At 44.8% G+C, this 22,885-nt stretch overlaps 2 protein-coding genes across 6 annotated transcripts in view; both read right to left on the minus strand.

Annotated features, from left to right (window-relative positions):
• Nucleotides 1-19: 19 nt before the first annotated feature.
• PPIH (peptidylprolyl isomerase H) lies at nucleotides 20-14,251 on the minus strand. Of its 5 annotated transcripts, XM_036747504.1 has the most exons (10): nucleotides 14,113-14,251; nucleotides 13,582-13,646; nucleotides 11,930-11,953; nucleotides 11,602-11,646; nucleotides 11,450-11,492; nucleotides 9,825-9,917; nucleotides 6,632-6,719; nucleotides 6,370-6,410; nucleotides 6,023-6,112; nucleotides 20-195 (listed from the first exon to the last, which is right to left on the minus strand). In XM_036747504.1, exons 1-9 carry the CDS (start codon nucleotides 14,176-14,178, stop codon nucleotides 6,044-6,046), a joined length of 534 nt encoding a protein of 177 aa, XP_036603399.1. In that variant the 5' UTR covers nucleotides 14,179-14,251; the 3' UTR covers nucleotides 20-195; nucleotides 6,023-6,043. The 5 variants fall into 5 exon arrangements, with proteins under 5 accessions (XP_036603399.1, XP_036603402.1, XP_036603398.1 ...); XM_036747507.1 differs by lacking the exon at nucleotides 13,582-13,646 and having other exon boundaries at nucleotides 14,113-14,208; XM_036747503.1 differs by having other exon boundaries at nucleotides 11,930-13,646; nucleotides 14,113-14,195.
• An 8,302-nt stretch (nucleotides 14,252-22,553) lies between these two features.
• The window catches only part of CCDC30 (coiled-coil domain containing 30), a 145,632-nt gene continuing 145,300 nt past the window's right edge, over nucleotides 22,554-22,885 (minus strand). The window contains 1 exon segment of the mRNA XM_036745742.1: nucleotides 22,554-22,791. Within this exon segment, the coding sequence (XP_036601637.1) occupies nucleotides 22,554-22,791 (238 nt within the window).

Raw genomic sequence — 22,885 nt, forward strand, 5'->3', positions numbered from 1 at the left:
GAAAAGACTGAGACTCCTCTTAGAGTTAAAAAAAAAAAGACAACCAAAACACAAGCTTTATTTACAGTTGGTAACTTAAAAAATAAAAGGCTTGGGGTCCTGAATCCATGGCAGGTCCTATTTCTTGATCACAAAGGCAGGCAAGGTGGGAGGGCAACCCATCTTCTCAGAGGCATCACCAGGGTAAAAGGAGGCCTAAAACAAGAGAAACATGGACTTCTGTGGGGGCCAAAGGAAGGAAACACCTCTGAACAGGTGGGATGAACCTGGCCAGCTCTGAGGGTTGTGCCCATGTGAAGTGGTGCAAAAGAAAGACTACTGACCTTGGGAGTGGGAAGAGCAAGGCTCAGTCCTAGCCTGGCTGTTAAATCACTATGGCCCCTGGCCAAGTCAAACTTGTCTAAGGTTAGTTTCTTCATCTGTAAAATGGGGACACCATTTATCACAGTAGGTGACCAAGTGGGATAATGTATGTTGTTGGAGTTCTTGTTTAAGAGCCCTGGATTATTTATTAACAACTATTATCAGACACCTCTCAGCGACCTGCTTGAGTAGGAGAAATAAATGGAAAGTAGGGGAAGTATTCCTGCCAGAGAGAAATCCTAGGGTTAGGCAGGGCTGAATTAGGGTAAACCTTGGCAAGGCTTAGGATAAGAACTTCAGCAAACTAGCAAAAAGCCCCAGAACTGGAGTCAGTTAGATCCTGTGGGAGGGGCAGGAAAAGAGAAAGGAATGGCCCCACCCTTCCCTTCCCTAACCCCAGGTGGCCTTGCACCCTGCAGTTGCTCAATCAGGGCACACGCCTAAATCAGTTCCTTCTCACCTCCACCCAGCTTCCAACAGCTTTGGAATAACTGGAGGTTCAGGTTTGAATTCTGGGCCCCCAGCAAGTGGGCCATAAAGTGGCCCTTTAGCCTTTGTAAAATGCAGGACAAACATCTGTGGCCCCACGATAATGGCTACTATTTACACCGCAGGCAGTCTCTTGGGTGGGGCTGGCTGGATCTGGGGCACAGGCTAGGCCTGTGGCAGGATCCAAATTCCTGCTCTTGCTTCAGAATTTTGAAAATATTTGTTGACTTTGAACTGGATAATGCCTAAAGTGAGGTCAGGCTAAGCCCTCTTGGATCCTATCCCACCCAGCAGGCCTGGCCTAAACCCAAAATAACCTCTGGGAGCAGACCCTTGACTCGGGGTCTCCAACAAAGCAGGCCTCTCTACTATGCGGCAGTACAGTTTAGCATAAAGAATTCTCTGCTCCAGAAGCAGGAGATCATTATACACGATTACAGACACATGGTTGTCTGTAAGGACTAACTTTGATAGACTTGCCTCCTCTCATCAATGCAAGGTTCAAAGATAGCCCCAAAAGACTCATGATGGAAAAAGCTATGCACATCCAGAAAAAGAATTATGGAGTCTGAATGCAGATTGAGGCAAACTATTTGCTCTCTTTTTCCCTTCTTTTTTGGTTTCTTCTTCCTCATGATTCATTCCATTGGTGATAATTCTTCTTTACAACTGAACTATTATGTAAATAAGTTCTGTGTGAAGGTAAATACAGAACCTACACCGGATCACATGCCATCTTGGGGGGGAGGGGAGAGGAGAGGGAGAGAAAATTTGGAACCCCAAAACTTGTGGAGCTAAGAGTTGTAAACTAAAAATAAAAAATAAATTTATAAAAAGAGGAATGGAACCATTAAAAAGAATATTCTACTCCAGGAGGCAAGAGACCTGGGTTCAAATCTTGTCCCCCATTACATGTATGGTCTTGAAAAAGTCATTGCCTATTTCTGGGCTTTGGTTTACCCATTTGCACAACAAAGGATAGGATTAGATGACCTTTCTTCCTGTTCTTACATTCTAGAATTCTACATTGGGCAAACAAGTATATGTTGAACAAATACCCAACCTCCAGTGTGCCCTAGACCAGTATTTTCACATGAAACCCACACCACCTCAGGCCCTATAGCTACCTTCACATTCTCCCCAAGAAGTAGGAGGCAGGTACAGAAAGGTAAATGGAAGGGAATCTGCCCAGACTGGCAGCATAAGAGAACATTGCTACCATCACCCCAAAGGCTGCTTGTCTTCTTGTTCTTCCAGTCCCTCAAAACAAGGTGCTGCCGGCATTAGTTCTGTTCTCGTAGCAACTCAGGATGCCAACTGAGAGCAGACAGCACCTCCATGCCTCTGGCAAGCTTTTTCATTCTTGGAAAAATTAAGGCATTCCTTCTCTCAGTAAGCTGCCCCTTGGCCCAAGGGCTCAGACCTGCTAAGTCTTGCAGGTAAGGCCTTTAGAATGGGCCCAGGATAGGAGATGAGCCTCTAAATTGCAGAATGGTCAACAGCCTACATGGAGAACAATTACACTATCCCAGGCTCCTAGGATCTAGACAAAAAGTGTATGTGAGAGATCTTCTATTCTCAACCCCTGTTTTTGACAGAGGAAGAAGCTGAGTCCTCTAGAGGGAAAAGGACTTGCTTTGTGGAAGTCTTTACCAAGTTGAAACCACACTGGACTGGGGTTCCAAACCCACTTCAACACTTGCTAGTTCTGTGATCATGGATCAGTCATTTAACCTCACTCAGAACTTCAGTTTCTTTATCTACAGATAAAGATCTTCATTCTACAGAATGAACCTAATACTTGTAAAACTTAGCAGGGCTACTGTGACACTCAAACATGATCATGTATGTGAACTGCATATATCAATGTCAGCCATCATATTGCCCAAGGTCTCCCTGTCCCTTCATGGCCCAACTGAGGTCAGTCAATAAACATCTATCAAGTGCCTGTGCTTATTAAGCACTGTGCTAAACTCTAGGGATACAAAGAAAGGCAAAAGACAGTCTCCTGCTCTCAAAGAGTTCACAATGTAATGAGGGAGACAAGCAGCAAACAAGAATAAACGGGAAGTGAGAAGACACCAAAAATAAGAGGGGTTCAGAAAAGCTTCCTGTAGAAGTTGGCATTTTAGCCGGAGCCCAAAAGAAGGCAGGGAAGGCAGTAGGTAGACATGAGGAGGGAGAACATTCCAGGCATGGAGAAATGCCCAGAGCTAAGAGACGGATGGAGCTTCTTGTTTGAGGAATAGCCAGGAGGCCAACATCACTGGACTGAAGAATACAGGTTGGGGTGGGTAAGACAGAAGAAGACTGGAAAAATGGGGGGAGGGCTAGCTTAGGAAATACTCTGAATACAAGAGGATTTTGTATTTGATCCTGGAGATGACAAGCAGTCACTGGAGCCTGTGGAGTATGAAGGTGACATGATCACATTAGTGGCTGAACGGAGGATGGACTGGAGTGGGGAGAGACTTGAGGTAGGTAGACCCACCAGCGGCTAGTGCAACAGTCCAGGTGAGGTGATGAGGCCCGTACTAAGAGGGATAGCAGTATCAGAGGACAGGAAAGAAGGCATATTGAAAGAGAGGTCGAAAAGGTGAAATCCAAAGCCTTGGAAATAGCTTGGATGTGGCAGGGGAGGAGGACTGTGAGATGGTGAGGAGTCTAGGACAACTCCTAGGGTGGAAGTCTGAGTCTAATAGGTTAGTTTGAAAGGGAAGATGATTTAGGGCGGGCGTGGGGAACCTGAGACCACATATGGTTCTCTAGGTCCTCAAGTGTAGCCCTTTGGCTGAATCCAAACTTCACAGAACAAATCCCCTTAAAAGGATTTGTTCTGTAAAACTTGGACTCGGTCAAAAGGCTGCACCCAAGGACCTAGAAGGCCACATGTGGCCTTAAGGCCGCAGGTTCACCACCCTTGGTTTAGGGTAAAAGATGATGAATTCTGTCTTGCACATGTTGAGTTTAAGACATCTACTGGACATACAACTCTAAGTTGTCTGAAGGGAAGTTGAAGATGCAAGATAGGGAGCCAGCAGAGAGGTCAGTGGTTGGATAGGAATATTAGAGACTACTGAGATAATTAAAGATGCAAGTTCCCCTCAGGAACCTTCGCTGATATCTGCCCCCAATACCCAGACACATGAACACACAAATGATGGTTCCCTTCTCACATTTCTCCCACTCTCCCTAGACTTGGACACCTATGTCTTTCCCCTCTGTGACATCACTGTTTGTGTATTTGTCTTTCTCATCCTGACCTCTGTTCAATGATCAGGACTTTGAAGGGAAGACATTGATCTATCTCCAGCCCTGAGCACAAGCCACTGAAGAGAACAGCTAGTCAGTCGACTAGCATCTATTAAGCATCTACCATGTGCCAGGCACTGTGCTAAGAGTCGGGGATACAAAGAAAGGCAAAAGACAGTCCCTATCCTCAACTAGGTCGAGATCTAATGGAGGACAAAACATACAACCAACCATGTACCACAAGCTATACAGAGGATAAACAAAACATCACCTGAGGGAAGGCCCAGAATGAAGCAGGGTCAGGAAAGTCTTCCTGTAGAAGGTAGGATTTTAGCTGAGACTTGAAGGAAGTTCAGAGGTGGAGATGAGGACAGGGAGTGTTCCAGGCATGGGAACAACCAGTGAAAACACTAGGAATGGAGATGGAAAGTCTTGTTTGAGAGACAGCCAGAGGGCCGGTGTCACTGGATCCAAGATTACACATAGCAGGTGTGGGAGGAAGGTGTAAGAAGGGGGGAAAGGCAGGTAGGGGTTAAGCAATCAAGGAATTTAAAAGCCAATAGGGAGCCAGAGAAGTTAACACGGTCAGAACTGTGCTTTAGGAAGATCAATGGGACAGCTGAGTTTAAGATGCGATGCAATGGGGAGACTTGAGGTAGTGAAAATTCCTAGCAGCTCCTGCAAGAATCCAGGTGTGAGGGATGGGGGCTTGTCCCAGTAGGGCCACAGTGTCGAAGGAGTGAGAGAGCCCTCAGAAAGATATAAACACAGGACCCGACTGCTCATTGCATAAGTGGTGGGGGGGAGTGGAGGGGGGGGTAAGAGAGTAAGGAGTTAAGGAGGACACCTTGTTTAGCAAGCCAGGGTGACTGGGAGGATGGCCATGCCCTTGATACTAGAGAGAAGTTGGGGGGGGGGACGGGGTTTGGGAGAGAAAGAGAACAAGTTCAGTTTTGAGAAAGAGAACAAGTTGAGTTTAGGATGTCTAAAGAACATCCATTTTGAGATGCCTAAAAGGCAGCTGAAGACAGGAGACTAGAGGCTGGAGAGAGGTTAGAGAGGGAACAGGAGAGGGAGAAAGAAAGAAACCACAGGTACGTGTGCACAGGGAGACCACTGAGTCATGCCCTGGCTGTGGCCTGGCCAGCTCAGCTGCCCGGGAATCCAGTGTTTTCAATACTATTGATGGGCTTTGTTGATTTTTTATTGATTGAACCTTCTTTTTCTTCTTTTTGTCTTTAAAACAAAATACTGTTTGTTATATGGGATAGCTTTCTCAGAGGGGTAGGGGTACTAGGGAAAACTACAAAGAGGGGGCGATGAACTTGGAATCAGGAAAACCTGGATTTGCATCCTATATCTGATACTTACTAAGCCATGTGAACCTCCACAGGTAACTTCTTGGTCTCAAATGCCTCATGTGGGCAGTTGGGGTGCTATGGACAAAGCCCCGGGGCTGGACTTGGGAAAACCTAAGTTCAAATTCAGCCTCACTTACTAGCAGGGCAAATCAAGTCGCCGCTGTCTGCCTCAGTTTCCTCGTCTATAAAATGGGGATGATAGCTAGTTGTTACTATCTTTGAGATGAGGATAATTCCTGTAGCCTGCTGGAGGTGTTCTAAGACCCAGATAAACTAATGTATTTTTCAATCTGAAAATGTTATATAAAGGTCAGCTACTGTGGTTATCACCTCAAAGACCTGGGGCAAGGGAGACTCCCAGAAGCCTTGGCTGCCCTCTCCTGAGAGACAACAGCACTAAAGGCAGAAGGGCTGCTTCCTCACTACACTCTCTTCTCGGCAGTCTCCTTCCCTCTTCTGCTCGTGGTGGGGGTTCTGAATTCCGTGGGGGTGGGGCTGGGGGTGTTCTACCTTCTTGGTTCAGCCTAGCTAAGCTGGAAAAAAAAAGTGCTATTTACCTGATTAAGCACCGATCTCCATTACATCTCCCCACATTGGGAGATGACCACAGGAAGCTTGGGCTTGTTGTTGGGTCCAGTAGGAACATTCTAGGGAAAGGAAGCATAGTCCGAGTGAGCCAACACCTGTTGTGTTGTGGTTCTGGTCCTAAGGACACTGAACCGTGAACTGTTCTGTACAGAGTATACCCTCACATTTAAGAAAGACAATTTAGGCTGGAGGCCTCGACCAGGAAGATGTAAACTTCCCTTTTGACAGATGAGGAAACTGAGGCACTCTGGGATCAGCTTTAAAACACAAAGTGACCTGATGGTACCCTCGAGTCAAGAAGCCAAAATGCACTCACCTCAATTTTTCTCATCACTAGAAGTCCATCAATTATTTTTCCTGCGGAAAGAATCAGAGCTAAATGATATTGTTTCTTGTGTGCTCTCTCCGCGTCTCTCCCCCCATTCTGCAGCTGGCTCCGAAGAAGCTTTCAGGCCCCTTCAGGACCTGGAGGTGGAGAGAGCCTATCAATAGAGCAGGTGGCAAATGACAGCTCCAGGAACAGCCCCCTCCCTGGAAGCCCAAGCCAGCAGGCAGCTGGGTGTAGAACCTGAGCTCACCAAACACCACGTGCTTCCCATCCAGCCAGTCACACTTGGAGCAGGTGATGAAGAACTGGCAGCCGTTGGTACTGGGGCCGCTGTTTGCCTGGTTTAAATTAAGGAAAGCTGCAGTGAGAAGCCAAAGGAGAACAGGCCTCCTACAAGGAGGGCCGGGCATCTGTGGACCTAAGGCAGAAGAGTTACTTAGGCTCTGATGTCTCAACTAGACTGTAAGCTCTTGGAGGGCAGAGGCCACACATTCTGCTTCATGCCGTATTTTCACTTTGCTACTATCTGAGGCCCTTGGATAGATGCTCCCTCACCTCCCTCTCTCTCTCCTCAGAACTTCCCGATCTCATCACCCATTCTCTCCATCTCAAAGAAAGGGCTCTTCCTCAGTCTTGCTTCTTGTCTCCACCAGGACCTGCCTCTAGCAATCTTCCCCTCTCCAACCATTCCTTCCCATCAGCTTATTAACACTGACACATCTCCTGAATCCAAAGGTTTCTCTGGATCCTTCCTCTACATCCAGCCACTAACTGCTCCATCTCCTTCTTCCTCTTTACCAGTGAACGTCTTGATAAAGTTGCTTATATTAAGAAATTTCACTTCCTCCCCACCCGCTCTCTCCTCAACCCCTTGCAGACTGGCTTTCTCTACAAATCTGTTGAAATACTCTCTCAAAGGTCACCAGGGATGCCTTCATCACCAAATCCAATGGCCATTCAAGGGCCTCGTCAGACATCATGGCTCCTGACCCTGTTCTGGATATCCCCTCCTCCCTTGGTTTTAAAGATGCTACAGGCCTCCTTGTTCTACTCCTTTTCTTCTAACTATTCCATCTGTTTTTCTGGCTCCTCTTCCTGGCATCTTCAGGTCAGTGTTTCCTGAGATTCTTATAATTTCTGTCTCCACAACAACTTTTAAAACTGTCCCCTTCTCTCCACTCAACAGCCAGCACCACAGTTCAGGCCTCCCAGTTACCTCAGGCCTAGACTTACTACTGCTGATTGGTCTCCCTACTTTAGTCCATTCTCTATTCTGCTGCCAAAGGGATATTCTAAAGCTCAAGTCTGACCAGGTCACCCACCTACTCAGTAAACTCCAATGGCTCCTTCTAGGAACAACTATCAACTTCTGTTTGGCTCTTAAGACCTTCACGATCTAGCCTCTTCCTCCCCTTTCCAGCCTTCAAACACATCCCCTCCTTCCCCTCCTTCCCCCCCCCCCCCCCCCCCCCCCGCTCCCAGACACACCCCAGGACCCCAGGGTCCAGTAATGCTGGCCTCCTAGCTATTCCCCCCATAGGATGCATTTTCATCTGTGTCTTTGCACCCAAGTGCATAGAATGCTCCCCATCCTAACCTCTTAGAACCCTGATTTTCTTCAAAACTAAGCCAAGGACCAACTTCTACAGGTGATTTTTCCCAGGCCCTCCTCTGCTCCTCCCAGTTGTCAGTGACTTCCCCCCTAAGGCCACTTTCCATCTCCTCTGGGTCTTATGTTTACTTATGTATGCAAGTCTCCTGGGCCATTAGAACATAAGCTCTTGAAGGCAGGGCTCCTTTTTGCTTCTTTATCCCCAGTGCTTAGCACAGCCCCTGGCCCACAGGAAGTACTTCATAAACTTTTTTGGTTAGTTGATTAAAACTCTGGCCTCCTTTCCCTCCCTCTCTACATTCTCTCCCTTGATAAATCTCATTCACTCTATGGATCAAGTAGATGACTGCCAATCTGGATCATCAGCCCAGACTCTCTCCTGAACTCCAGATTTCCATGCCCAGCTGCCTAAAGGGAATTTCTAAAGGGATGTCCCCATTGGCACTTCAACCTTAACATATCCAAAATGGAGTTTGTCATCTTTTCCTCTAAACCTGCTTTGTCCTTATGATTTTACTATCTCTGTGTGTTGTGCTGACACTCGGTTCCTCGTGTCTTCAATCCTGGGACTACCCTTGATCCTTTCCTCCTCCTCACCCCACGAGGTGAATCAATAACCAAATCCTAATGATTCTCCTCTCTTCTCTGTCTGCCCCTTCCATTCTCACTGGTACCACCCTCATACAGGCCTTCACCACCAGCATCTTTCCTAAGGTAACCACTCCCCTCTGGGGCTCTCTCCTTGCCTCCTGTCTGCCCTTTATTCTGCCATCAGACTTAGGACTTATCTACTTTTGGTCACTTCACCTCTCCATCCAAAACATGCACTAGTTCCCCGGGACCTATGGTACCAAGTTCAAGCAGCCTAACCTGGCTTCGATGCCACTCTCCCAAGCTTATAACACACCCCTTCACATAGCCAACACTCCTACCCATCAGGACCACTCACTGTCCACTGTATGTGTCCCACACTCTCCTGTTGCTCTAAACTCTTGGCCTAAAATGTCCTTCTCCTCACTCTAGTGATTAGGTTTCCCCTCTGATCTTTTAAGCCCTGGTCAAATCCTACCTCTTCTAAGATGTATTCTCTGATTCCCACCCCCTTAAACCTCAGAGGCAGCTAGCTGGTGCAGTAGATGGAATGCTGGACTTGGTGTCAGGAAGACCTGAATTCAAAGACTGCCCGAGACATTTATTTATCTGTATGACCCTGGGAAAGTCATTTAACCTGCTGGATTGAACAGCCATTCTCCATAGTTCCAGACCCAGGGCTGGGCACACAGTAGGTGCTCACTGGGTAGCATCCATTTAGCTGATACTCAACAACAGGGTCTAGAACCATCTTTGGGCTGTATCTGTTGGCATCACTAGCACTTGACCTCAAGAGAGGCATTGCCAGGACAACCTCCACCCAACTCCACAAAGGGAAGACTGGCAGGTTGCTTGCAGTGCTTGGCTACTGCAGAGCTCTTATAAATATGACACCAGGGACAGCATGAGCAGGGGTGGGCCCAAGGACATCCTTTCCTATTGGGAGACTCCAAGGAGAACGAACCAACGATATGTTCTGACTCAAAGAAAGCACATGGGAGAGCAAAGAAGAAAACTGTTCTCCACCACAACTCTTTCAAGGCCACCTTACTCAGATGAGTTTGAGCACAGGTCCATACAAAAGAACTGCCTATGTGGCAGGCTAGCTTGTCCCCAAGGACAAGAGGCAGCTGAGTAACACAGGCTGGCCTGAAGTCAGGAAAACTAGAATTCCAATCTGGGCTCAGATGGTTACTAGCGTTTAACAATGCCCCCCAACACCTCTACTGGATCTACATACCATGGAAAGCAGACCTGGAGCTGAGTGCCTCAATTTAAAATTTTCATCTGCAAATGGTCCCCGGTAAATGCTTGCAACTCCAGTGCCATCTCCCTAAGCAGAGAGAGAAAAGAGAGGAAAGACCTAAAGGGAAGGACATCAAATTTCACCTAAAGGGAAGCATTTCTAAAGTTACCACCTCCCTGCTCTCAGGAAAGAGGTGGGGGATCACAGGTAGGGAATGCTGCACATACAGACAAGCTATATAAAGTGACCAAAACTGTTATCTGTTACAAGGCAGGGCTCAGTGGGGGGTAGAGAATTATAAAAACCAGAGGCTTCAATAAAACTTTTTAAAGTCCATTGGATGCTTTCACCTTAGAAGTTCCCCAACAGCCAATCAGTTTCTACCCAACACAGTGCATCCTAGTAGACAACGCCAATGGCCAGGGCACCAACCACACAGAATCACAAATAAAAACTCAGGGTCAAAGTTAGGCTTCTAATCTGATGGATCAAAGGGCATGTGAAGCAGGGAAGATAGAGCCTGAGTTAAGAGCTTGGGCCCTAGAGGCAATGAGAACCCCAGGAATTAAAGACTCCACTAGGGATATAGATAGACTGGGTCCTACATACACATCAGGAAGGGTCACCACAGACCTTAGGCCAGAATGAAGTGTGCCCTCTGACGGAGACGAGAAGTACCCATCTTTTAAAGCTCACCTCAAATGCACACACAATGCAGGCTAGCACTTGAAGTGTCATGCTTCTAGTGCACATCAGGCCACAGTGAATATGACAATTATCTGTTGGTTTGTTGTGTTTCATCTACCACTAGACTGTCAGCTCTACCAGGGCAGTGACCATGCCTTATCTTAGCTTGTCATAACTTAATTTTCTGAAATGAACGAACAAATGAATAACTAAATGAATACGAGAGCATCTGGATTAAAGCCAGAGCAGTGTAAGAGCTATTTGGGTTTAAAACTCCGTGTGCATTGGGTTAAAAGCATCTCCACTCAGGCTCTCTAGCCTCTCTTCCATCACACATGCTCATATTTGGGATAAGGAGAGAAAAATCAGCTCCTCACCATTATTTCCTCAGTAGTTCCCATCCCCCCCATCCCCACAGTTACATATTCCATTCCTCTCCAGAAGTGAGGGCAGAGAAGACAACCAAACCAACCACTCTCATCCCAGACTCTAGAAAGTGTCTGTTCAATCTTGCCTCCCTTCTAGGACTTCCCTAGCCATTCTATCCTGCTCTACAGCGCTGAGGGTAGGGAGAGGGGGAGGTCTGCCTGGGGGCAAAGCAGTGCCAAGAATTTGGCTTGATGCTATGGGGTCTGTGGATTACTGTAGAGAAAAGAGAAATGATTGAAAGGACTACATCGTAACACTACTGAGGACAGTGTATCATAACACTAAACAAATGCTGATTAAGAGAAATAGATTCAGTATGTCCTCAGAACTGCTCACTTGCTTGGTAAGGAAGTGAGCAGCACAGAAAGTGCCCGCCTCTACCACCCCTCCTCCCAATTACTCTTTTCACAACTGCCTCTCTAGTATATCAGACAGTGAGTCACAGAGAGGATAAAGCAAAACTCTAGCAAAGCTGAAACAAGACAAACTTACACAGTACCTACATTTACAAAGTCTCCTCCTTGGATCATGAAATCTTTTATAACCCTAAAAACAGGACAAACAGAAGGATCAGAAAGGAGAAAGTGATTCATGGTATAGAGGGAGGTATCCCTGGCATACCCAAGGAGGGGTGACTGACAGCCCCAAACCTTACCTGTGAAAAGTACTTCCCTTGTATCCAATAGGGACTCCATCTTTCCTACAACCAAGGAGAAAGATGAGAAATGGAGGGACTGCAGACAATCCCAGGCCCATCTGTAAAGCAGCCCTAAGTTGGAGAAAGACCCACCACACTAACTCCCCAAACTGCCTCTGATGGGGTGATTGACTAAAAGAGAAAAGTGACAGGCAGGGCCTGCATCTCTGATCCCAACAGCTCCCCAGGCCTTGATGGCAGCTTCCCAAGGGAACTGACTCCAGCTCTGGGCAGGAGGCTCCCATCCAAGCCATGCCTGAGGGAAATCAGCATTTTGTAGACCAACCTGAATTCTCCTGTGCAGAATTGCCTGAAAGAAAGAAAAAAATTACCTGCAAAACCATATACACTGAGAGACCATAGGACCTTGATCTGGGAGTGGGGGTAAGGGAGATACACCAGCCATCTATAAACAGAGGTTCTCGTATGCTCATACACATACATGGATGTGTTAGCAACAGAGGGTCTCGTGCGTGTGTGTGCGTTTAAGTACGTACCACCAGACACTGTTTACAAGCCATCACATATACAGAGATGACAATAACAGAATCATCACAAACGTTATAGGCAGGTACCCAACAATAGGGATTCTGCTCTTTCCCCCTGTCCCCAGATACTGGGAATAGAAAGACAGAGAGAGAAGCAGAACAAAACAAAATAAAACAAAAAACACCACCTTGGAGGAAAATGGAAAGAAATAGGAGTGAAGGGTGTTTGGCATAACTAGGTCTCAAGTTATGTTACACAAAGCAGTAACCATCAAAACTATGTGGTGCTAGACAATATAAAAAAGTACAATGATGAAAAAGCTTAGCTAAGCAAAACCTAGAATCAAATCAGTACAGCATCCCATGTTTGACAAATCCATGTACACAAATTACTTTATTTGACAGGAAGCACTGAGAAAATTGGATAGTAGTCTGGTAGGAAAAATCACGGGTTTTCAAGTCAGAGGACCTGTGTTCAAATTCTGCCTTGGATACTTACTACCTGAGGCACAAAACCTCCCTGCAGATAAGGTTCTTCATCTGCAAAATAAGGGTCACTGAAGTTTCTTTCAAGTCAAAAACCTGATCCTAAAAAAAAATCTAAATATAAAATGTTGCACAAAAAAAAATTAGAGGGGCATGGAAGGTCATCATTCACAAATGTGGATTAAAGAATCGATTTGTAACCAGCTGCAATATACACAGAATATTAAAAAAAACAAAATGGACAATTTCAACTGTAAAATTAAAAAAAGTTTACACAAACAAAAATAATGCAACTAGAAAAAAGGAAAAGATATGAATGGGAAAAATATTTTCATTAAACCTATCTTATGAGAATCTAACATCCAAAATCTATAGAGAAGTACTGCAAACTTCTAATGTTAAGAGTCACCAAGACTCCGTAGTCATAATCTTAAGAGAAATAGCCAAGATTAGGGAGTTACATATCTATGACTCCAACATATGCGTGGACATGGGATGCCAGTTTTCAAAGATATGTAAGTCATCCATATCTCTTCTGAAAAACTGCCCCAATTTACTAATGACCAAAAGAATGCAGATGAAGAAAATGTGAGATCAATCACATTGGCAAATATGGAAAAATACAAAGATGCCGGGAAAGACGGGATCCCTAATGTACTTCGAGTAAAACCTAGAGTTGGCCCAACTTATTTCGAATTATGCAAGAAAAGCTGCAGAACTAATGATACTCTTTGATCCAGAAACCCCATTATTGGGCTTATACCCTAAAGCAGGGTAGCGGAAAAAAGTTAGACTGCAGCGGGGGAAAGATGCTACGTCCTCCAAGACAGAGGCCGGCACAGACCAGACACCGACAATGTTAAGGACACAGTTACATGGGCGAAGACTCCTTCCCTCCCCCACCTCCCCAAGCCCCGCCCGTCTCACTGAACTCGGGGAAGGACGGTGTGGGGTAGTCCCCGACCTGAAATTCTCCGCTGTCTTGGGCACGATGTCCGCAAAGAGCTCAATCTTCATTCGGCCAACCTCCTGCAGGGCGGGGCAATTCCAGGGCGTGCCGGTGACGTCACCCCTCCTCTTACTCCCCTGTCACTGGTCCCTCCCATTCCCCCCACCCCCCATAATTGGTTCTGCCAATTCATTGTCCCCAGCTTCAAGTGCCTAGGTCCCCGCTCAGTCTGACCCATCCTGGATTCTGACCCCTCTCCTTGTTCTTTGTCCCACCCGTTCTCCCCCATCTTCGAACCGCTTGGTCCCACCCGCTGCCCTCCCGCCTCTTGGTCCTGCCCGTGGTCCCGCCCGTTCCTCCGCCCTCTTCCCCCCGCCCCCCGTCTTCCGGACACATTGGTCCCGCCCGTTTTTCAGCCTTCACCCCCTTCGCCATGCGGTTCGCGAGAAGTACGTGCTTCCCCCGCGCCCCCCGCGCAGCGGGCAGCAACCCCCTTCAGCCCTTTCCCCAGTCACCCTGGACTGCCTGAATCCACCCCTGTCCCACCTGGCCACCGATGCTAACATCAAAGAAGACGATGGGGTTGACGGGGCTTGAATTTGCCACGGCCATGATCCCGACACGGAAGCGGAAGCGGGCCGGCGCAGCTTCTAAGGTCGCGGAGTTGCTCCGGCAGCGGCGCACGCGTGCTGGATGCTGAGCATTCGGCTCCGCCCCCGAGGCCGAGGTCGGGCAGGGCCTCGAGTCTACGGAGGAAGAAGGGGAGGAGCTACGGAGGCCCGGTGGCCCAATGGCCATGGAGACCCAGGACCTAGGAAGGACGAGTGCTGTACACGTGTCTCACATTTCTTTTGTGATGGTCCGAGCCGCTGCTGCCATCTTGGCTTTTTTACCCCGCCCCACCTCCACTCATATGCTTCCTCAGACCTTAAAATAAACTCATAAAACATCTATTACTTGCCTAGTGTGTGCAAAGCATTCGACAAACCCTGAAAATGAAGCCCCAGGCATGTACCTGAAGCCTTGGGCTTCAGTACTGGAGGAGGTGCGGGGTTCACCTGTTTAGAAGGAATTGAAACACCAACTGTCCACCTGAAAGTTTGGTTACAAGAGGCAAACGGCCTAGGTTGCATATAAATTCATATTGTTTATTCCCTTAACCTCTAGGTACAAGGAGTCAGAGCATAAGTTCTGACTGTCTGATAAAAGAATGACCAGCCTTAAATACGTTTTAGAACAATCCCAACTCAGGGTCTCTATGTCACCCAAATGTATGATCTCCTTGTATGTTTAACCATATTATTTAAAAGGAATTTTCTTAATTGAATAGGTGGCAAATACAATAAGAAGGTTGACAAAGTGTCAATTGAAATTACAACCCGGGATTTCTATGTTTTCTTTAGATTAACATGCCTTAACATAGTATATGTCCATAAAAAAAATTAAGATAATCAAAAGTCCCGTTATATATTGACATGGGGTGTATAAATGTATAGACAAGAGACTGGAGGGGAGCCACGGATAGCTCTAGAATCTTGTATATGCCTCTTCAAGGGAGAGACCATTATTTCCTCTTAGAAGAGAGCAAGAGAAGGGGCCAGGAAGTTGGCTGCATTGTTCTCCCCTGAGACAGAGGCAATTAATAAATGCTTAATGAACGACTGAGGGATCCTGGAATAGAATTATATCTATATATGCCACTAAATATTACTGGTCTGGGGCCCTATTTTTTTAGGCTCAAAAGCTGCTAAAATGTTAGCTTTCCTGGTTACTCCCCCTTGAAAGAGGGAAGGTACCCCAGGCTGAAACCTGTTGACTTGACTCCTTCCCACCAAATGCTAGTTACATGAAAGACCATCACAAATAACAAATAATGAGTAAATCCATTGATCCAAGCAAAGGAAATGGAAATCGCATAAATTACATAGATTAGAATATTCCAGAAAATGAGCAAGAGTAAATAAGTTCTTTAGATAAGATGAAGATATCTTAGTTTCATCAAGTGAGAGACTCTGACCTCACTTGAAGGGAAAATGCCTTGAAGTCTCTAGGGATGCAATCTGGAAATCAGGGACATGTTGAAAAGTCAACTTCTCCTACATCTTTGCTGCTTCCAAAGTCTTTTTTCTCTTTCCTGTCTGATATTGGTCTCAAAGAGTATCTGGAACCACACTTGTTTTCCCTACAAGGATGTTACTCCTTTCCAAAACTGTCAAACCAAATCTGCCCCTCAAGCCATCATGGAGGGTCACATTAGCACTCTACCAGTCCAGAATCACATTCTACAGAAAGCATGCAACAAAAAGGTGCTCTTTTCTAACCCAGTTTGATTGTGTGCGAGGTAGTGAGAGAATAAAGTGTGAAGGATTCATAGGGTATATGTGTGTGTATATATATATATATATATATATATATATATTTATATCTAAAATGTTTGAGAATCAATATTTAGAGAAAAGGGAAATGGGATAAATTTGAGTCTGTGGGAATCTGATTATTTAGCCTTTAGGAATGTCTTTCTCCCCCTTCTTCTTTAGATTTATAGATGTCACCTCAGCTGTGAATGGAATACAAGATTGTGAAAGCTTCCCCATGAATAACTCATGCAAGGCAATATTCAAATAGAGATAGTACAAATTTAGTCAGGATGTGAACCTCACCAGGCCTGTTTCATTTTCCTGTAAATCATATGATTTCGGGGAAACCAGATGATATTCCCCTCTCCCCCTCCCCTAGCCTACTTACAAATGGCCATCTTAGCATTAAAGTTTCCCTATAAGGTAATTCTGTAGTTTCTGTGCTTGTATTGGGTAAAAACTTATTCCTGGTTAGATTGTGAGGCTACCCGTCTCTGCAAATGGGCATGGGGGTCCAGCCTCTGGGGTGGGATTTCTTAGAATTGTTTGTACAAGGGTATATATCTCCCTGTTTGCCTTCCCTGCCCTTGCCTCTCTTCACTGCTATCTCTGCCCTGGTAGTGAGAGATGCCCAATTCTCGAGACTTGATCAAATAAAGCTCCTGGTTTTTTTTCTGCCTGGAGAAACCAAGACACCTCTGGTTTTTTTTTTTACTTGAGCCGGTGGTCTTTTGACCCACACAACTGGAATTTGAGTTTCATATGATAATCAATTCTAGCCTCTCTCTTTCTTTCCCTGGTCTCCCTGTCATATTACTCGTCTCTTGCCAAACCACAGCCCTGGATTGCTCCCACTATCTGCCTCCTCTGCTCCAGGTCACCAGGAAGTCAAAACTGTGCTTTCTATGTTACACATTTAGATTATCCAATCTAAACTAGGCCTTCATTTCAGCAAGGCAGTCCTTATTCTTTCTAGAGCCCTTGCCTCTACTAATAATAAGGAAGTGATTTGATATGAGATCTCTCTTCTCATATTCTCTTCATCTAAAAACACTTTGATACCATTTTCCATCCTCTCTTGTTTCCCCCCAAAACTCTGACAAAGAAGTGGCCCTTCATGCTAAGGCCAGCCATTTTTGTGTATAGTCAGTTCTGCTGCAACCCTTGCTTTGAAAATTCAAATTTGTTAAAGGGGAATTGATGTATTAGGGAACAATTTGAGCTTTCAATTTTACTTATGCGCAATTTTATCCACAAGAAACAGAATGCAGAAAATTATACCACTTCACAATGATACACAAGCAGAAACCTTTCTGATGCCCACTTCCTGCAGCAAACTTCAGGTCTTTTTCAAGGCAAAGTGTCATATTTATTGCATATTTTCTGGTGTAGTAGGGGTGTGGTCACAGCAAGGCTGATCTGAACTCCATCCCTACTCCCTTCCATCTTCTGCTGGCCCCTCACATCTGAAATTGTATCCTTCTAAGCCATCCTCTTGGCCATGGCCATTGACTTTGCCAGCCTATGTCCAATGGGAACCAAGGTACAGGTTGAACAGCCCAAAGTTACAGACCTTGTTTATTGTAGTGTTTAAGTGTTTCTTAATTATTTTTAAACATGTGAAACTTTGCTATTTTTAATAGGTTCCTTTTTTATGTGTCATGATGAAGTTTTTGAGTGTTTTATTCCTAATCCCATTTCCCCCACAAGTCTTGTGGTTTTTCTTGCATGATTTTGCATATTATGGTGATTTTTTTGAAATGCATATGTCACATTGTCACAGAACTAGATGTATATTTGACCCCATTTTCTCCAGCAGAGTGCATCTGTTCTCTTCCTGTAATCTTCAATTTCTCCCTATTTACTTGTTTCTTTCCCTACTGCTTTCAAACACTCCCAAGGATCCTCTACCCATAAAAACTTTCATTAGACTCTACCAACTCCTCAAGCTATCATCCTATATTTCTCCTTCCTTTCTAAGTCAAACTCCTTGAAAAACCAGTCCTATATTTGATTCTTCTGGCTCAAGTTTCTCCCCACTCCTATCCATCTTTCACTCAGCCACCAAAGTGATTTTCCTAAAGCTCAGGTCTGACCATGTCACACCCCCTACTCAATAAACTCCAGTGATTCCCTATTATCTCCAAGATTAAATACAAAATCCTCTGTTTGGCTTTCAAAGCTTGTCATAACCTAGCCCTCTCCTTCCCTTCCAGTCTTCTTACACCTTACTCCCCACCACATATTCTTCCATCCAGTGACACCGGACTCCTTGCTTAGCTCTGGGTGTTTTCTCTGACTATCCCCTCATGCTTGGCATCCATCTCTCTGCCCACTGGCTTCCCTAGCTTCAAGTCTCAGCTAAAATCTCTTCTCCTAGAGAAGTGCTTCTTAAACTGTGGGTTTAAGAACCCACATATGAGGTTGTGAAAAATCTGGCAACAGTGAAAGAAAGGTTTCTGAATGCACAATGACATAAAATTAATTTAAAATCAAACTTGTAATGAATCCGAGGTGTTTCTGGCATTGCTTGCCTGTGTTGCATCCTGCAACTTCACTGCAGCCTTGGTTCTGAACACAAAGCATGCGCTCTTTGTGCATGCCCTCAGACTGCGAAAAACCAATGAACCCCAATGGAAAAAGTTTAAGAAGCCTTGTTCTAGAGGAAGCCTTTTCCAACTCCTCTTAATTCTAGTGCCTTCTCTCTGTTAACTATTTCCTAGTTATTCTATGTATAGCTTACTTGTACATAATCTGTTTGCTGTCTCCCCATTAGATTGTGAGCTCCTCAGGGCAGGGACTGACTTCTGCCTTTCAATGTATCACCAGTGCTTAGCGCAATGCCTGGCACATAGTAGGCACTCAAGAAATCCTTGTTTGACTTTCCTCAGTGCTTTACAAACTGCTCCTGACCTCATCACTTAATTGAAAATACTCTCTACAAAGTTATCAGTGATCTCCTAATCGCCAAATCTAATAGTCGTCTCTTAGTCCTCATCCTCCTTTACTAACACAGCTAGGTGACATAGTAGAGTGTTGGGCCTAGAGTCATGAAGATTTGTTCATTGATTGATTGGCTAGAGTTCAAATCCAGCCTCAGACACTTAGTAGCCCTGTGACCCTAGGCAAGTAATTTAATCTCTGTCCACCTCCCCTATCTGTAAAATGGGGATAATTATAGCAACCACTTCGAGGGGTTGTTGTTTGTGAGGATCAAATGAAATAACACGTTTACACACATTATCTACAAAATGGCGCTGCAAACCTTAAATATAAATGATAGCTATTATTAGTCTATCTCAGATTTCTTACTGATTCAACCCACCAAAGTAATTTTCCTTAAGCACAGATCTGACCATGTGACACTTAATGAACTCCAGTGGTTTCCTATCGCCTCTAGGATCAAATATAAAGTGTTTAGCTTTTAAAGCCCTGCACGATCAGGCTTCGACCAATACATATTTTCAGCATCATTGCCCATTACTTCCTTCCCCTCCCCCACCGGGATTCAGCCAAACTAGTCTTCTTTCTGCTCCTCACACACAACATTCCTACTACCTCTATGTGTTTGCATTGGCCATGCCGCATGCCTAGAATGAACTTCCTCTGTCCTTCTGCCCTTCTGCCTCTTGGATGGAGGTACTCCCTCCCTTCAAGATGCAGAGTAAGCCCCACATTCTTCATGAAGCCTTTCAGGATCTCCCAAAATGCTAATGGTCTCCCTCCCAAACAACCTCGTATTTTACTACTTTGTTTGTATTTATAGTCAATCACTTTGTGTTTATGTTACCTCTACTCCTAGGGGTAATTGTTAAAATCTACTACTTCCAAGTAGGAATGGTTTCATTCTTTGTACTGGCATCTCAAGCACCTGGTGCAGTAAGGTTTGTGACATGTTGCTACAGTCCCAGTCTCATGCAACCAAATCAAATTACAAAGTATTGTAGGTAGTTTGTAGTCAACACTCCCTGCTCATCTTTGGATGGCCTCATCTCCTCAGCAGCTTCACGCTTACCTCTTCCGTGGATGACTTCTTCCTTAGGTCCTGAGCTCCTCATTGGCCCCTTCTTGAGAAGCCCAAGCCCTGCTCACTTCATTCAAGTTTACCTTCTTAGCAGCTTCACTGGGCACAGGGACTCTTCCTACCCCCTTCCCAACTCCCCTTATGTTTTACCTTCATCCATTAGAATGTAAGTTCCCTGAGAGTACAGAACCATGGAGAATATTTCCTTATATTTGTATCCCTGAAGGCAGTTAGGTGGCTTAGTATTTAAGAGTGCTGGGCCTAGAGTCAGGAAGATGTGAGTTCAAATCCAGCCTCAGCCACTCACTAGCTGTGTGACCCTGGGCAAGTTGCTTAAACCTCCATTTGCCTTAATCTGCTGGAGAAGAAAATGACAAACCACTCTAGTATCTTTGCCAAGAAAACCTCAGTGGCATCATGAAGACTCAGACAAGAAGACTGAAGACCTACACCACAACCACTTGTATCCCAAACCCTTAGCATAATGCTTCAAATGTAGTGCTTAATGATCTCTCCTCTGTCTGTGCCTCCCCACCCCCATCCCTCTGTTTCTGTGTGTCTCTCTCCTCTCTCTGTCTTTTTCTCTCTCTCCTTCTCTCCATGTCTCTCTGAACTCATTTCCTTATCTGTACAGTGAAGTGGCTAGATAACCTATTTTAAGGCCTTTCCCCAATTCTAATATTCTGCAATTTTCTACAGATAAAAGTTGTACAGCAAATTTCAAAATCAAGTGCCACATGTTTGAAAAAAATGTACTCTGAGGGGAAAGGAGCAAATTAGAATATTACAAAGAAGCAGATAAGATATTGCATAAAATTTAAAAGTTATTACAAGGAATCAGGACAGATTCTTAGGCACTGCCTCAATGCATAGAAAGTACTAAATCTTAAGTTTCCTCTGATGTCTAGAATAAGTGATAGTATTTTCAGTGGTGGTGACTTGAGCACTTGGGTAGGAGTGGATTGACTGGCTAGGACAGGGCGAAGTATAAATGACTTCACATTTCTTCAAAGTGCTAGCCCTAATATTCTAGAGATTCTGCAAACCCAGCGTTAGCTCCATAAATGTTTTATGTGTGATCCCTTGAAGGGTGCAGCTGTCAGCACATGGCAGCTAGGGCATAAACCCGGGATTTGAATTAAGCACAATAGCATTCAGCGAATACTTGCTGACTGATATTTTTATCAGTTCATTTGAGGTTCAGGTCAGAAAATACTTCGATATTCCAGCTCAGAAAATATAAAGGTTCAGACTGGTTCATCTGACAGCAGATGAGAAGTTAAGTTGGTCTGTTAAATCAGTGTTTTGTTCCATTGTGCAGTTTGTGTTTTATTGGTTTGATCCACTTTCTTTTAACAGATAAATGTCCTCTAAGCTAAAGGGTTCCACCTCACTTTTAAATCACTGTGTTCTAGAGCAGGGGTCAGCAAACTATGGCTTGAGAGCAAAGTCCCTGAAGAGTGTTTTTGGATCTCTCCTGAGCCAAGAAGGGTGTTTACATTTTTTAAGATGTAAAATATTAAAATATAAGCTTTATTTAAAAAAAAAAATAAAAAACCCTTCTTAGCTCACAGACCATACAACTAAATATGGCAGGCCCATAGTTAGCTGTTCCCTCCTCTAGAGACAGAATGTTGATCTACCAGCTTCTATATTATACTGGTAGAACATAAATTATCTAGCATAGGTCATTACATTGGCAGTAACACCTGAAGATATCAATATACTGTGGCAGAGCAGCCAAAAATCTAATCCTATGTCCATTAACAGTAATGTACTCTCTATTCTCTAGGATAATTTAGCTTTCCTTTGCACTGGTGGGACTGTGTTTAGCACTAGATGTCACATTTTAGGAAGCACATTGACAGCCTGGGGCACGTTCAGAGAAGGGTGATCAGGCCATTGAGGAGTGAAGGTCATGCAATATGAGGATTGATTAAAGGAGTGGATATATTTAGTTTGGAAAAGATACACTTGGGTAGGAGACAGGATAGCTGACTTAAAGTATTTAAGAGGTTGCTTTGTGAAATGATGATAACTAAAGATTTACAAAGTGCTTTCCTTACAGTGGTACTTGGTAGTATGTTATGGATGGGGACCAATTCTCAGCGAGAGGGTACTTCCCAAAGACTCCAAGGCCTAAGGAGATAGTTTCAAGGAAGAGATTTGCCTCTGGTCATACAGCTAGTAAGTATCCTAGTGAAGGCTTAGACTCAGGCCTTTCCAGCGCTCTTTCCACTGTATTGTGACCCTAGAAGGCAGTAGGAAGAAGATTTTTTTGTGGACATCAGGAAAAACTTCCTAATAATAATGATTTAAAAGTGGATCGGGCTATCTAGGTAGATGCTGAGCTCCCCATTCCTGATGGTCTTCAGGTGAACCACTTCTTGGGATATTGCATAAGAGAATCTTGTTTGGGACTAGGTTACCTCCAAGCTCTCTTCAGACTGTGAGATTTTGTGTAAAATGAACAAAGAGGAACAAAAGAAACATACTCCAGTTTCTCTAAGCAGTTTAATGACTTCATCAGCAATCCCTAGCAATTCTGGCTCATGTCTTGAGGTGCCTATTCTTCTGTTCCTTCTCCTCTTCTTCCAGGTGTCTGTCTAAAGCTTTTCTCGGTGCCCTTGTTAGATGTCATTAGGTCCATCCTTCTGATTCTGGTCTTGGTCAGGGCTGCTGGGTTTGCCTCCTAGAGAAGTCACGTTTAAGTTGCCCACTTCAGGAGGCTGTGAATGTGAAAAAGAAGGAGAAGACTTGGGGCTTCCAAGTAGTTCTTCAGACTTCTGTTCTTCAGTCACTTTAAGATCTTCATTTGACTTTGCCAAACCTGTTGCCGAAAAACTGAGAAAGGGGAATGTGTAAGGATTTAGAGAGATATAATCATTTTCCTTCTGTATAAGTATTTGGGAGGAGGTTTTTTTTTAAAGGGAATTTG

This window comes from Trichosurus vulpecula, chromosome 2, assembly GCF_011100635.1.
Source record: "Trichosurus vulpecula isolate mTriVul1 chromosome 2, mTriVul1.pri, whole genome shotgun sequence".
Taxonomy (NCBI): domain Eukaryota; kingdom Metazoa; phylum Chordata; class Mammalia; order Diprotodontia; family Phalangeridae; genus Trichosurus; species Trichosurus vulpecula.